The following is a 16,327-nucleotide window of genomic DNA, read 5'->3' as shown; positions in this document are numbered from 1 at the left end:
TCAGAGGAATTGTTATTTGTCCATGGTCATACAACCAGTAAGGGGAAAGCAAGAAAAGATTGATGACAAGCTAACATTGTTTGAGTGTCTCTGTGTACCAGCACTGTGCTAGACACATTAATTAATTCATTCAACAAATGTTTATTGAAAATATACTATGTGCTAGGCACTAGGGAGCTCTGGTGGTGTAGTACCTAAGGCATTTGACTGCTAACCAGAAGGCTGGTGGTTCAAACTCACCAGCCGTTCCTCAGAAGGAAGACTGGGCAGTATGCTTCTGTAGAGGTGCCACCTCAGAAAGCCAAGGAAGGGTCCCTATGAGTCAAATCAACTCGACGGCAGTGAGTTTTTTTTTTTAGGCACTAGGGATACAGTGGTAAATAAGATAGGTGAAGTCACTGGTTATTGGAGTTTCCATCCCAATAAAAAAAGAAATAATTATCAAATGATAATTTAATTTCATGAGAGAAAATACAGGATGCTATGAAAGCTGTTCCAGGTGGCTCTAACCTAGACTTTGGATTTGGGGAAGAGTTCTTTGGGGAAAATGACATTTGAAAGATGACTGACGGGTAAGTAGGAATTAAGTGGCTAGAACAGGCAGTGGAGATTCTAACATAGGCAGTGTTAAGGATTTGGACATTGCTTTATTAATTCTCACAATAATTTGTATGGATTGTTACTACTTTTTTAATTCTTCCAACAACCCATTAAATAAGATGTATTGCATTTTTCAATTGAGTAAGAAGAGGTGTAGCGAAACATAATTAGTTAAGGAGCCAAGGTTTGGGCCCGAGATCTGTGCTATTTGAAACATGAGGTTTGACGTGGTCTCCTATTACACCTGTTTTTTTTTTGTTTTCTTCTCTTTGCAGTGCGGAAGGCAGTCATGTGTCAGGACAGAGCAACGGCCGAGACCCTCAGGCCTTGGCTAAGGCTGTACAGATCCACCACGATACCCAGCATACAATGTATTTTGCCTGAGAGTCTCAGAAAAAGAACCCAACCCATTTGGCACCCCATGCAGCCTCAGAATGTTTCAAATGCCTACCGCCTCTCAATAGAGTCAAGTTGACTTCAGGTGGTGTTCTACCAGCAGCTCGGAATAGTTGCACTGAATCTACACTTCACAGCACTGTCTGACTCATCGACAAAATTGAGCCATTTTTTAAAAGTAATAGATACTCATAGATTATCTTTTCTGATGCACTGGACTGAATTTTTACCTCAACGCTCAGAGGCTGACCAGCCTAAACTTTCTAAAGAACTTTACAGGAAAGGTTTCTATGGAATATTTTGCTAGCTGTGGTGTTTACCACATCCCTGTAGTCTTACAGGAGAAGATTATTCCTTTTTTTGGTATTCATCGAGTGGGGTATATGCATAAGTGGGAGAGACAAATCAAACAAGCTACGTCAGTTCAGTGTAACTATTTAATTGTGTAGGTCCATAGACTTTTTAATGGAGATTTCTGACTTCACCACTGTAAATGCCTTTAATGAGCATTAATTTTTAAAAGTTTTACAGAGTTTTATTAGTTTTACTACTTTATCTTATTGATCTCTGCAGACTTGTGCTGGTGCAAGTACAGGCTGCCAGGCAATTGCACTATATTTGGCTGCAGATTCCGACAGGCAGTTTTCTTATTTAGTTGACTTTTGTGAATGTGTAACATAAACAGGTGTCATGCATGTCATGGTGACAGATAACACTGCCATGGTAAAAGTACCTATGTCTCCCCCTCTTTGAAAAAAAAAAAATTAGCTTTTAGTATTTTTCCAAGTTTTCAAAAGTGCCCATTTTATGCTGCTGTGTGGTTTGTTAGATCTAAATGATTTTTAAACTTTTCTCATAGAAAGTTAACTTTGGCAATAAACATTTTTTAAGGGCCCTCCTTTTCTTCTCCCCAACAGTGTAGTTTTCTAGATGAGATTTCGGTATGATTTTATCAGCTATTTCTTATTCATAATATGGCAATTTCTGAAACCAGTCAGAAAAGACATGTATTTCCATGCCTTTTTAAAAACTTATTTTTACCTGTTTTATAGCCACAGTTGGTGTCCTGTCACTTTGTTTAAAATAAGCTAGAACCAGGATGCTTCCTTATTGGGTAGGCTTTGCCAATCCTTAAGGTACATTGAGTGATGCTGCAACTTGCAAAAATGTACCAGCATTTTAAAATTACTCCCACCCGCCAAGGAATCAAGGTTACTCACAATTACTTACTGTAAATTTTTTGCTTCTCTTTCAACCCAAAATGTGCTTGGTGGGGTTTTCTCCTACCTTTTATGAAACTAAAACTGTGTGGAAAATCTTGATTTTTCTTAATAGATTCTGGATTCCACTCACAGGAAGATGGGATTCCTTTCTTGTCCAGACAAAGGGAGTTAAAATCATCAGTTAAAATATAGGGGAAAATGTATTCTGTATTTGTTGTTGTTGTGTGCCGTCAAGTCAATTCTGACTCGTAGAGACCCTATAGAACTGCCCCATAAGGTTTCCAAGGCTAAAATCCTTATGAGAGCAGATTGCCAGGTCTTTTCTCCCACAGAGCAGCTGATGGGTTTGAACCTCCAACCTTTCGGTTAACATCCGAAAGCTTAACCATTGCTCCACCAGGGCTTTTATTCTGTATTTAGTGTAAATAATACTTTCTGAATGGACAACAGTTACATAGAGTTTTGGTAGTTCCAACCAGTGTTTCCCAGCCCAGATTGGACTGATTTCTCTCTCATGGAACCTCAGCAGTGAGAAATGAAGACGGAGATTGAAGGCCTGGAGTTACCCTCCATATGGCTGAGAAAGATGCTGAGGGAAGAGACGGGCACAAGGTGGTAAAAACTATTTTGCCTCTTCTGTCTGGAGACTGCTGGTAGGGAAACACTGGCTCTAATAGTGAGGGGTATTTGCTTGAACTCATTAGCTGGTCCAAATCTCTTAAACCAGCCTTCTCAAAATCCCAGCAATATAAAGCACTGTTTTTCTCTAGTCTTTTAACAAGCTTGTAAATACATTGAAGTTTACATTTCCATGTGCTGTTGATCAGAGGCACCACCAGTGTTTGCGGAGACCGGTCTTGAGAGCTTTTTATGACGTTCGTTGAGCCCTGTAGCTCTCTAGGATGAGTGCAGATGTTCTTATCCTCTGCAGATAGTGGGATGAAAGCAAGCTCTGTGACTGAGGCACAACATAGGCAGGAGCGAAGAGGTGGCAGGTATTCATTTAAGATTTTCCTGTTTGGGTTTTTTTTTTTTTTTTTTTTTGGCAAATACCTCACTTGGATAATACAAATCAGGACATGTTGGTGAGGGGCTGGCTGCTGCTTTTATTCATACTTGTTCAGGGAGAGCACAGAAAAGTACCCTTCAGTGTGGCCACTCTGTACCCAAGAGAAGGACAAACAGAAGTGTTTTTAGGAGAAGGGGGACTTGCTTGAGTCCAGGATGTCAAGAGAACTCTGCTGGCTGGCTGGCTGGCCAGCAGCATCACACCTGCACTTGAGTGCCTCAGGCTGGCTTGTTAATAACACACTGAAGAAACTTGCTTCTCACTATCACCTGGCGTGTACAGAGCCAGGAGCAAAGGCGGAATGCTGGGAAGCCGATTCACTGGCCTGCGGTTGGGCTATACATTCAACCTCGGAACAATACAGTTTGTGGAACCTCAGTCAGTCCTAATACATAGGGGCAAATCAGTGTAGCGGTGGAGGAAAAGCCGGGAGGCCTATTTTTATAGGAAAATCGTACCATTAAGGGTGCAATGCTGTCATTTTGGGATGAAAGGAAAGAAATATGGAAGAACTAGAATTACTGGGATAATAACTTGCTGAGGGGTGAATCTTTAAGAGGTTATCATTGCAAAATCAGAGTTGCAGCAATACTATTGCAAGCAAGTCTGAATGCATAGTTTTAATTTAATTCGGCTGGACAATTTGAATAAGTAACCTCTTGAAACTAACTGAATCGTTATGCATGTGTCAATCAATGGGAGGTGTGCATTCTCTAGAAGTAGTTTTAGGGTGTTCGGTTTTTTACAACACAGCCTGTTTAGGCACTGTCATGTGGTGTGAAAGATTTAAATGTAGCAGTGTTAAAGAGTAACAGTTTGGGGAGAAGGAGCAGGTAAGAGAGCCATGCTGACCCAAATGTTGAATCAATCATGTTTTGTTGTTGTTAGCTGTTGCATTTTGAAAGGATTATAAAAGTGAACTAGCTGGTTTAAAGCAGCCAGCAGTCTGGGCAGACAGAATCTATTCATTCTTACTGTAAGTTCTATTTGCTGCTTCCAAAGGTACTGATTTACAAGCAGACATGTTCTATATGATCTGTATTTTAGGATCTGGTGCCCAGCCTATATCAGAGCTCAGTTACCTACCCTTCCAATGGGAAAAGGTAATCCTTGTGCAGATATACTGTTTAACAAGGCTCACCCTCTCTACCCCACCCTAGCGACCCTTTGTGGATGTGCTGTAAGATTTTCTTGCTCAATAGCAAGGTGGTAGCTCTGCTTTCATTTTAAGAAAGCGGAGACTAAGGGCATTGTATCAATACTCTTTCAAATCCAAGGATTTTTCCTTGTAAAACTAAAGGAAAGGTCTTGTTATTGATTAATAAATTTCTTATCCCTTGCTATTGACATATTCATGCTCTTTCTGTGTCTAGTGGCTGATATGTTTGCGTTTGTTCATTTGACTAATGGTGTAATTTTTGTTTCTATATTGTTAGACTTGTAATGTTTTAAAATGTATTTTATTAAATTTGGACTGGGTGTATGTCTCTAGCAATACGAGGTACTTTCTAAACTATTAAGGGAGGGATTGTATACCCATATTGAGATAAGATGATGGTTGTTTAAGTTTTGGATTTTTTTTTTTTTTTTTTTTTTTTTGGCCTGCAGGGATATTTTTTGTTCATGTGTCAAGAAGAAAAAGAATAAATTGGCATTCTTGTGCCAAAAGTTGTTTTTCCTTGTCAATTGCCTAATAAATATGGAGTACATGGTAATGGCAACGCATGAGTTAGTTTTTTTATTATTTAATTTTTTAAAAAAATGTATTGTGATTTGGGTGAAAGCTTACAGAGCAAATTCATTTTCTGTACAGCAGGTCATACACATTTTGTTTTATGACATTGACTACAATTCCCTACAGTGTAACAGCTCTTTCCCCACTTCCTTCCTGCAGTTTTCTCTTCCCTGTCCTTCCCTCCCATGCACTCCCACCCCCAGAGCTATCTCCCAGTACAAACAATGCCCTTCTGTTCTCCCAAGATTGATTGCTTCAGGGAGTGTATCTACCTGATGTCACCCTATATGCCTGTCTATTGTTTGGCTGAAGCCACAGGAGTGAGTTCAGTTCCAGACTTAAAGGGTAACTAGGGGGCCATAGTCTCAGGGGTCTCACCAGGCTCTATCAGAGCAGCAAACCTGGTCTTTTTTTTTTTTTTTTTTTAATGATTTTTAGTTTTGTTCCACATTGCTCTCCCATTGTATCCAGGATCTCCTCTGAGTGGTTGATGGGGTAGCCGGCCCCCATCTAGTTCTTCTGATCTCATGGTCATATAGGCTGAAGATCATGGTCTACTAGTCCCTTGGACTAATTGTTTCCATCTGACTTTGGTTTTCTTCATTCCTCTTTGCTCTGGATGAGGAAAGACCCATCGTTGCATCTAGATGGCTGCTTGCAAGCTTTGAAGACCCCACTCACTACTCACCAAAGTAGGATATAGAACAATGTTATTGTGTGGTATGTTATGCCAGCTGAGCTTGATGTACCCTGCAACCATGGTCCTGAGCCCACAGATCCAACTACACAAGGTTGCTTTTTAAAATCCATTTCCTCCTATAGGTCACATATTGAGAAAGAAGAACTGTGGGAAAACATTGTGTTCTTAAATCCTTGGTCTCCCTATTTTTAGAAATTGTTATTTGAGAATTTTAGAAGAGCTTCTTAGCAACACTTCCTATATGAAAATTTTTACAAGATTCATCACGATCCTGACTACAGTTCTTAATGGGAAGATCTATTTAAGTGGTCTTAAAATCTGCAGTCTCCAGAGGGCAGTATGGCCACATACTTTATAAACTATAAGACTGTCTCCAAAGGAGAAGGGTCCTTAGTTGTCAGAATCACCCAGCCTGGAACTATCTAATCTCATATGTCTTTCTTTAAATTCTCACCAGCAAAGCCTTTTTGCTAACTTGGAGCAGAGGCAATGAAGAAGTTTATACACTATGAACTTCTCCTCAGTAAATTTATAGATCACCAAGGAGCAAGCCCTGTCTATAGCTAACTCTACTACAAGGTAGCTTTTTTTCCATCAGCACGATATCCCCTTCTCCAAATTTGTCATTTATTAATCATGAATCAGCTACATGTTAAGCTCTGTATAGGTGCTGTGGACACAAAAGAGTAAAAAATTCTTCCAAGAATTCATTTTTAATAAGAACAATGAGATGAGAGGAGGAGACAAGATTGATGTTATCTGAGTACCTACTATATGCCAGTCACTTGGTGGTGTAGTTGGGAAAGCATTCGGCTGCTAACCCAAAGGCCAGTGATTAGAACCCAGCAGCTGCTGTGCAGAAGAAAAATGTAGCAGTCTCCTTCTGTAAAGATTTAAAGCCTTGGAAACCCTATGGGGAAGTTCTACTCTATCCTATAAGGTTGCTATGAGTTGGAGTTGACTCAGTGGCAATGGGTAATGGGTGGGGAACTTAGAAGAGGGAACAACTTTTTCCATGAGGGGTCAGAAAAGATTTTACTGTGACTTTGGGGGTAGTTTATGAAGCATGAGCAGGAGTTTAGCTGGGGGGAGGGATTGGTTGGGAGGAGCCATTTTTCCCTTACAGTAGATTATAGTAGCTACATTTTTTGTCTACCCCAATACTTTCTCTTGCTCCTTTTGGCAGTAGAACTTCTCTCTCTTTCTCTCTCTCTCTCTCTCTCTCTCTTTTTTAAATTGTGATTTGGGTGAAAGTTTACACAGCAAATTCATTTTCCATACAACAGTTCATACACATTTTGTTTAATGACATAGACTGCAATTCTCCAAAGTTTAATAGCTCTCTTGCTACTTCCTCCCTGTAGTTATCTCTTCTCTGTGCCCTTTCCTATGCATTCCTGCCCCCTGAGCTATCTCCCTGTGCAAATACTGCCCTTCTGTTCTCCCATGATTCATTATTCTAAGGAGTGTATCTTCCTGATATAAATGTTTACCCCATATGTCTGTGTATTGTTTGGCTGGAAGCCACAGGAGTAAGTTCAGTTCTAGACCTTGACGGTAACTGGAGGCCATGGTCTTGGGGGTCTCACCAGGTTCTATTAGACCAGTAAACCTGGTCTTTTTTATGATTTTGAGTTTAGTTCCATATTGTTCTCCCACTCTATCCAAGATCTCCTGCACTGATCCCTTTCCGAGTGGTTGACAGTGGTAGCGGGCACCATCTAGTTCTTCTGGTCTCATGGTCATATAGGCTGAGGGAACCCCTCTGTCTTATGAGAAACCCATTATTTTAGGTGATTCGAGAGTGAGGCCAATGGCCTACCTCCTACTTCATCCTCTACTACTTGTGTCATGTTTATGCCCATCCCTGAATCAGTCACTGGGGGATATGTTACAGCAGCCAGAAATGACTCATGTACTCACTCCTGTGAGGGGGTGTGGCTGGTGAGTTGAGGGAGCCACAGATTGATCAGCACCCTTACAAGGAATGTGGCTCCTTTGGAGTTCTGGTAGCACAGTGCCTAAAGCATCTGACTGCTAACCAGAAGCGTGGTGGTTCAAACCTACCAGCCACTCTGTGGAAGCAAGACTAGGCAATCTGCTTCTGTAAAGATTTACTGCCTCTGAAACCCAATGGGGGTTGCTATGAGTTGGAATAGATTCAATGGCAGTGGGTTTGTTTGTTTGTTTAGGCTCTATTTACTTTATTATTGTTATTATTTATTATTTAATTTACTCTATATACTTTATTCTCCAGAAGCTAGTGGCAAGTTTTTAAGGAGAAGAGGGACAAAATCAGATAGGAGGGGGAGGAGTGTAGGAAACCAGTAACTATGTTACAAACTGGAGAAAGAAATGAATGAACTTAGTTTAAGAAACATTTCTGAAGCTTCTGTATGTGCTGGGAAATACACAGATGAAAAGCACAAGTTCTGGTCATCAAAGCTTTCACTGTCATTCTGGGGGCCACACATGTAAAAAGGTAGCTTTGAGGGTTAAGTGCTATGAGAAATATGTACGTGGAATGAGAAATGTATACGTGCAGCCGTGGAATCACTTAGGTCCCTAACCCAGCCTGAGGGATCAAACAAGTTTTCTTAGAGGAAATGATGACTTGTCTCATAGAGATTAAGAGTTTTATAAATGGACAAGGTGAAAGAAAGCATTCCAGGAATGTTCGTTGTGGGCAGAGGGAGGACAAAAGAAGTCATGAATTTTTTTGGATGGATTACAAATAATTTTAATACTTTCAGATTATAAGGAGTGAGGGAGGAATGGGAATGATATGGTTGGACAAGTACAGAGGAACGCACCAGTTCCTGACAGGACATGCATGACATTTTAAGGAATTTAGATTTTATCCCATAGGTGCAGGGATGACTTGTGCTAGTTACTCTGACAGTAATGTCAAGGGTAACATTACTTCTTGAAGTTGAAGAAATGGAAGTTAGAGTTTTATTGCAACAGTCTAAGCAAAAGATAAGGCTTGAACTTGAGCAATGGCAGTGCAAATGGAGAGAAGGAATGAACACAAGAGATAGTCAGAAAGTAGAAACAGAGAACTTGGTGACAGAGAGTATCTCTGAGGGGAAGGAGGTAGATTTATTAAGAGAACTCTTGGGTTTCTGTCTTGGGTTGTTGGGTAGCTTGGGTAACTGGGAAGATAATAGGAAAAGAACCAGATTTGTGGGAAGTGTGGAGAGGATAGATTCAGTTTGGGGCAAGTTGGATTTACGGGCTGGTGGATGTGGAGCAGAGAAGGAGATCTGCAAGTCATCAGTGCAGATGGTGATTAAGATCATTAAATTTGTGTCCGTGCAGACCATGCAGAGTGAGAAGAGACGACACGTAGGAACCCCCAGGGATCACAAATATTTCACAGATAGTGCAGAGGAAGGAGTCTCTGGTTGGTGCAAATGGTTAATGTGTCAGCTGCTAACTTAAAAGTTGGAGGTCTGACTCCACCCAAAGTGCCTTTTAAGAAAGATTTGGTGATCGATTTCTGAAAAATCAGCCATTGGAAACTCCATGGAGAGCAGTTTCACTCTGTTACATGTGGGATTGCCGTGCATGAGAGTTGACTCAGCAGCAACTTTTTTGTTGTTGGTGGTGGGAGAGGCACATTCAAAGGAGACTAAGGAATGGCCAAAGAGGTACAAGAGAATCAGTTATCCTAGAAACCAAAAGAAAGGACCATTTCATCAAATACATATAAATTAGGAGGTTTAGCTAACTGGGCAAGTTACTTAGCCTCTCCTAGCCTCAGTCTTCTCATTTATAAAATAGAGAAAGTATTTGTTTACATCCTGGGTTTATAAGAATTAAATGAGATATTATATGTAAAGACTTGGAAGAACTTAGATGTAAGGTATAAAGAAAGAGTGGTCAACTATCCAATACTGGTTAGAAAGATAAGATCTGAAAAGTGACCATTGGAATTTGCATCAGTGAGTTCATAGGTGACCTTGGTGGGAGGAATGTCTGTGCCTGGAGTGAGAAGCCAGACTGTAGAGATTTAAATACTCTATGGTACAGACTCTCTAGTTGGTAGATTGCTATTAAGGAAAAATCAAATTCTGATGTTATGGAGTGGGAAGTAGATTTGTTTTCAGAATGGGAGAGATTTTAATACTTTTATACTCTAAGGAAAGAGTCAACAGAGAGAAATTAGAAATACTGGAAAGAGAAAAGATGCTTGATGGAGGGAGGACTTGAAGGAATTTTGAGGAAATGAGATCCAAGTACAAGTGGAAAAAACTAGGAGAGGACCTGAGTGATTGAGGGAAAGAAATGGGAGGAGACCACCTTATCAGTATATGATATATATTTTTTAAGTATAAGATACATACACATTGTATAAAAATCTTAAGTGTATAGCTCAAATTTTCACAAAACAAACACATCTAGGAGAAGAAAACCAAAGACATAGGAAACAATTAGTCGAAGAGACTAGTGGACTATGGAAACCTCAGCCTACATGATCATGAGATCAGAACTAGATGATGCCTGACTACCATTGTCAACCACTAGGAAAGGGATCAGTGTAAGAGATCCTGGATAGAGTGGGAGAAAAATGTAGAACAAAATTCAAAATCATAAAAAAAGACCAGGTTTACTGATCTGATAGAGACTGATGAAACTTCTAAGACTATGGCCCCTAGTTACCTTTCGGGCCTGGAATTGAACTCAATCTCGTGGCTTCCAGCCAAACAATAGACATGCATAGAAGGTCAACATTTATACTAGGTGGGTACACTCCTTAGAACAATGAACTATAGGAGATCAGAAGGGCAGTATTTGCACAGGGAGATAGCTCAGAGTGCAGCAAAGAAGGACACCAGGAAGAAGTAATCACAGGAAATGGGAAGAGAGCTATTACTTTATGGGGATTGCAATCAATGTCATGAAACAAAATGTGTATGAACTGTTGTATAGAAAATGAATTTGCTCTGTAAATTTTCACCCAAATCACAATAAAAATAAATTTTTAAAAAAATCCACAAAACTCTGACCGCAATTTTAAAACAGAAGGCTACCAGCCCCTAGACGCCCCTGAAAGACCCTTTTCCAGTCACTGTTGTTGTTATGTGCCGTCAAGTCGGACCTGACTCATAGTGACCCCTCCTTAGGTTTCCAAGGCAGTATCTCTATGGAAGTAGATTGCCCCATCTTCCTTCCGAGGAGTTATTGGTGGATTTGAACCGCCAGCCTTCTGGTTAGCAGTTAAATGCCTTAGGCACTAAGCTACCAGAGCTCCTTCCCAGTCACTACTGGAGCCTATTTGGCCTGAAGATAACCACTATCTTGACCTGTAGCACCATAGGTAGATCTGCTTGTTTTGAAGTTTATACAACAAGAGTTATGCAGAATATATTCTTTTGTGTCTGGCTTCTTTCACTCAGTTTTATGTTTGTGAGATCCATCCATGTTATTATTGCATGTTGCAAAATTTTGTTCATTTTTATTGCTGTCTAGTATTCCATGTATGAAGATACCATAACCCATTAACCAGGTTTTGGCTATTACATTCTTGTATATGTTTTCTGGTTTCATCTGTGTCAGTTCTGTTGTTTTACACTTAGGAGTGGATTTTCCAAGTGGTTGTGCCAATTCACACTCTCACTACCAGTGTATGAGAGTTCCAGTTGTTCCATGTCCTTATCAAAAACCAAACCAAACTCACTGCAGTTGACTTAATTCTGACTCATTGCAACCCCCCATTGCATTTCCAAGGCTGTAAATCTTTACAGAAGTATATCGCCCCATCTTCCTGCTGCAGAGCAGCTGGTGGGTTTGAGCCGCTGACCTTCTGGTTAGCAGCTAAATGCTTTTTCCACTATGCCACCAGAGCTCCTTATATCCTTGTTAATACTTGATATTTCAGTCCTTTTAATTTTAGGCATTTGGGTGGGGGTGTGGTTTTATCTCAATTTACAGTTCTCTGTTGAGTAATGAGGTTGAACATCTTTTTGTCTGTGATTGAATATTTAGATATCCTCTTCTGTGAGGGACTGTTCAAATCTCTTGCCCATTTTTTTCTATTGTGTTATCTATCTTTTTTTAAATTTTATCTGGTCTCACTTTCATTATGATTAAAAAACTACCTTTAGTATTTCCTTCAATGTGGGTCTACTGATGATAAATTCTATCCTTTGGTTTGTCTGAAAAGTTCTTTATTTTGCCTTTTTTTTCCCCCAGTGGTCGGGCATTATTATCAAGCATAAGATTCCATTACAATATTTTTATAATATTGCTCATAGAAAAGAGACTAACACTCTTGAATTGTGAGATTTTCTCAGCAATTACACATCATTTACTTCCCCTTTTTGATGTTTCATTTGTTTGAACATTCAATACACTCTTAGGGTTTTTTAAAAAAATCTCTGGGCAAATGCTACCCTTTTGATCTCAGATGGATGATTGTTCTAAGGAGTGAGTGCATACCTTCCTAGTGTTACATATTGTTCACCTTATGTTGTTGTTATGTGCCATCGAGTTGGACCCGACTCATAGTGACCCCTCCTTGGGTTTCCAAGGCAGTATCATTATGGAAGTAGATTGCCCCATCTTCCTAACGAGGAGTGGCTGGTGGGTTTGAACTGCCAGGCTTCTGGTTAGCAGTCAAGTGCCTTATGCCTGTCTATTGTTTGGCTGAAAGTTGAGTCAAGGGGGTGAGTTCAGTTCAAGGCTTGAAGGGTATTTAAACACCATGGTCTTAGGAGTTCCTGATAGGGGTGTCTATCAGACCAGTAAGCCTGGTCTTTTTTTTTATGATTTTTAGTTTTATTCTGCATTTTTCTCCCACTCTATCTAGGTCCTTCTATTGTGATCCCTTTCAAAGCAGTCAGCAGTGGTAACCAGGCACCATCTAGTTCTTTTGGTCTTAGAGTCATGGCAGCTGGCGTGCTATGGTCTATTAGTCCTTGGGATTAATTGTTTCTTTGTGTCTTTGATTTTCTTCACTCTTCTTTTCTCCAGAAGGGGAGAGACTAATCGTTGCATCTTACATGGTTGCTCACAAGCTTTTAAGACTTCAGTTGTTGCTCACCAAAGTAGGATGTAGAACATTGTCTTTGTGCACTATGTTATGCCAATTGACCTTTATGTCCCCCAAGACTATGGTCTTGAGCTCCCAGGACCAGCAACTCTTTCCCTCAAGGTATGTGGTTATGACTAAGAAGTTTTCATAATTTTGCCCCTGTATGCTTACTATATTCATGGATATATTTACAGCATATATAAATACATATGTAGAAATATCCTCTGTCAAACCTATATATATATATATATATATATATATATATATATATATATATATATATATATATATATATATATATATATCTCACAGAAATTGCCATAACATTGATAGTGTTATGCAAGTGTTATGCAGCCATCACTACTGTCTATTTCCAAAAGTTTTTCATCACTCCAAACAGAAACTCAGTACCCCTTCAGCAATATTCCCCATTTTTCCCTCCCCTCAGTCCCTGGAAACCACTAATAAACTTTGGTCTCTATGCATTTGCATGTTCTAGGTATTTCAAATAAGTGAGATCATACAGTATTTGTCCTTTTATATCTGACTTATTTCACTTAGCATGTTTGCAAGGTTAATTACCAGTAATGAAAGACATATTCTGTCATTTTGCTATTTGTTTTCTGTGTGTCTTATATCTTTTTGTCCCTAATTTCCTCCAATGTTGTGGTTTCTGTGTGTTGTTGTGTCAATTTTTGACTCATAGCAACCCCAAGGGACAGAGTAGAATTGCCCCCATAGGATTTCCTAGGCCGAAATCTTTATGGAAGCAAATCACCAGGTCTTTCTCTCATGGAACCACTGGGTGTTTTCCAACTGCCAGCCTTTCAGTTAGAAGTAGAGCACTTTATCATTTCAACACTAGGGATAATGTGGAACCTGTCCATGGATCAAGGGGCAGTCATTTGAACAGAGCCAGGGGATAATGTGTGGTTCCGAATTGGAAAAGGTGTATAGCAGAGTTGTATCTGTTCACCTTGCTTATTCAATCTGTACTCTGTACAAATAATCCAAGAAGCTGGGCTATATGCACAGAATCAGGACTAGAGGAAGACTCATTGCACAAAAGGACATGGGGGCAATGTCTTCTGACCTCTTCTAACTTCACGAGGAGGATAGAGAATCAAGAGCAACATCAACAGCCTAAGGCTGGTTCTTAGGATGCAGAGGTCAGATATGCCACCACCCTCCAGCTTCTTTACCAGTTCTGATACCAACTGTCCCTCCTATGGCACTCTCTACTTCTGTACTGGGTTAGATAATTCATTGCACTGGCCACACACAACTCATAGACAATACACAATTTTAAGGTTTATTAGGGAAGTAACAGGTTTCAATTCAGAATCTGAAACAATTCAGGATACAGTTCTTCAGTCAAGACAGCTTCTTCTTAGCCTTGCTACTGGCACATTTCTTTCTGGCCTTGGCCTCTGCCTTGCTCAGGCCAATGTTACAAAGCTCCTTTAGCTTTGCTAGATAGGTGCCCAGAGTGTCACCCCACTCTGCCAACAAGGCTCCTACTCGAAGGCACTCAGCTTTTTCTCTCCATGTGCCAACAAGCCTGCTGTTCTGTCTCATGCTGGTCTCTTGGTTCTGCTGCCTCTGTTACTTCTTGCTGCCTGTCTTCTGTCTCAACAAAGTGCTACAGCTTTCTCTCTGTGTGCTGGGTCAAGGAAGTCCAGCAAAGAGATCTCAGATCTAGCTTTTTTTAAAAGCTCTTTTTTTAAAAAAATACATTTTATTGAAACATAATTTATGTACAGTGGAGTACACAAAACTAAAGTGACATGGGTCAGTGCTTTTGTGTGTGTGTGTGATTTGGGTGAAAGTTTACAGAGCAAATTCATCTTCCAGAGAGTAGCTCACACACACTTTGTCTCATGACATTGACTGCAATTTCCCACAGTGCAACAGCTCCCCTCCCACTTCCTCCCCATAGTTACCTCTTCCCTGTGTCCTTCCCTCCCATGCACTCCTGTCCCCCGAGCTATCTCCTTGTGCATACACAGCCCTTCTATTCTCCCATGAGTGATTTCTCTAAGGAGTGTATCTACCTAATGTAAACGTTCAGCTCATATACCTGTCTTTTGTTTGGCTGGAGGCCACAGGAGTGGGTTCAATTCTAGACCTGAAGGATAGCTAGGGGCCATAGTCTCAGGGGTTCCTCAGGCTCTATCAGACCAGCAAACCTGGTCCCCCTTTTTTTTCAAAGATTTTGAGTTTTGTTCTACATTGTTTTCCCACTCTATCCAGGATGTCCTGCAGAGATCCCCCTCTGAGTGGTTGACAGTGTAGGTGGGCACCATCTAGTTCTTCTGGTCTCATAGTCGTATAGGCTGAGGATTGCATGGTGTACCAGTTGCTTGGCCTAATTGTTTCCATGCACCTTTGCTTTTCTTCATTCTTCTTTGCTCTGGATGAGGAGAGACCCATCATTGCATCTAGATGGCCGCTTGCAAGCTTTTAAGATCTCAGTCACTACTTGCCAAAGCAGGATGTGGAACAATGTTTTGTGTAATATGTTGTGCCAATTGAACTTGATGTCCCCTGCGACCATGGTCCCGAGCCTACAGGTCCAGCTACTCACTCCTTCTGGGTAGCTGGCAGTGGCCAAGAAGTGACTACAACCTTGTCCCTTGTCAGTTCTACTATATACCTGGAGATTCTTACAGAACATACAAATACCTTTGTAAAATCATTGTCTGTCAACCTTATAGATGGTCTTGGGGATGCCCTCCCCCCACAGCATAGACATACCTAATAGTTCAGCCTGGACACCCATCTATCTACCCATATATCAGTGTTTGCCTTCACTGACAGCACAGTACTGTGTGTGCAAAAGGGTTCATCTTTGTTGTCTCTACCTCCTGTGCAGCTCTCTCCTCCTCTTCATCAGTACCACAGTGTTGATCACTCACATTTGGTTCACTGCCTTCTCTTCACCCAAATCAATACTGTCTCTACCTATCTCTGGTAGTGTAGTGCCTAAGGCACTTGAATGCTAACCAGAAGACTGGTGTTCAAACCCACCAGCCACTCCTCGAAAGGAAGGTTGGGCAATCTACTTCTGTAGTGATATGCCTCAGAAACCTAAGGAGGGTCTGACTTGATGGCAAATAACAACAACAACTACTACCTATCTAACAGTGTTCCCTCCCCTCCCCTCCCACCTGGTAACCAACAAAGAAAGTTTGCTTCTATATATAAACCTTTCCTTGACTTTTAACAATAATGAAGTAATACTATATTTGTCCTTCTGTGCTTGACTTATTTCACTTAGGATAATGCCCTCCAAATTCATCCATGTTATGTGGTGTTTTGCAGATTCTGCATTATTCTTTAGTGTTGCATAGTATTCTGTTGTGTGTATGTACCATAGTTTGGTTATCCATTCTTCTGTTGATGGTTACGTAGGTTGTTTCCATCTTTCTGCTCTTGTAAATAGTGCTGTGATGAACTTGGGTGTGCATATATCTATTCTTGTCCTGGCTCTCACTTCTTTAGGATATATACCTCCAACAGCAGGACAAACTTGTCTGTCGGTTTGTCCTACTGTGGTGACATG

At 40.5% G+C, this 16,327-nt stretch overlaps 1 protein-coding gene across 1 annotated transcript in view; it reads left to right on the top strand.

The window, feature by feature from the left end:
* Positions 1-984, top strand: part of AGO4 (argonaute RISC component 4) — a 50,588-nt gene extending 49,604 nt beyond the window's left edge. The window contains exon 17 of the mRNA XM_007947652.1: positions 876-984. Coding sequence (XP_007945843.1) covers positions 876-984 — 109 coding nt within the window. The remainder of the gene's footprint in view (positions 1-875) is intronic.
* The last annotated feature ends 15,343 nt before the right edge of the window (positions 985-16,327 follow it).

Source organism: Orycteropus afer, unplaced genomic scaffold (assembly GCF_000298275.1).
Source record: "Orycteropus afer afer isolate SDZICR_OR568_19922 unplaced genomic scaffold, OryAfe1.0 scaffold00192, whole genome shotgun sequence".
Taxonomy (NCBI): Eukaryota; Metazoa; Chordata; class Mammalia; order Tubulidentata; family Orycteropodidae; genus Orycteropus; species Orycteropus afer.
The sequence above is the reverse complement of the archived record's forward strand: the minus strand, read 5'-3'. Positions and strand labels throughout refer to the sequence as shown.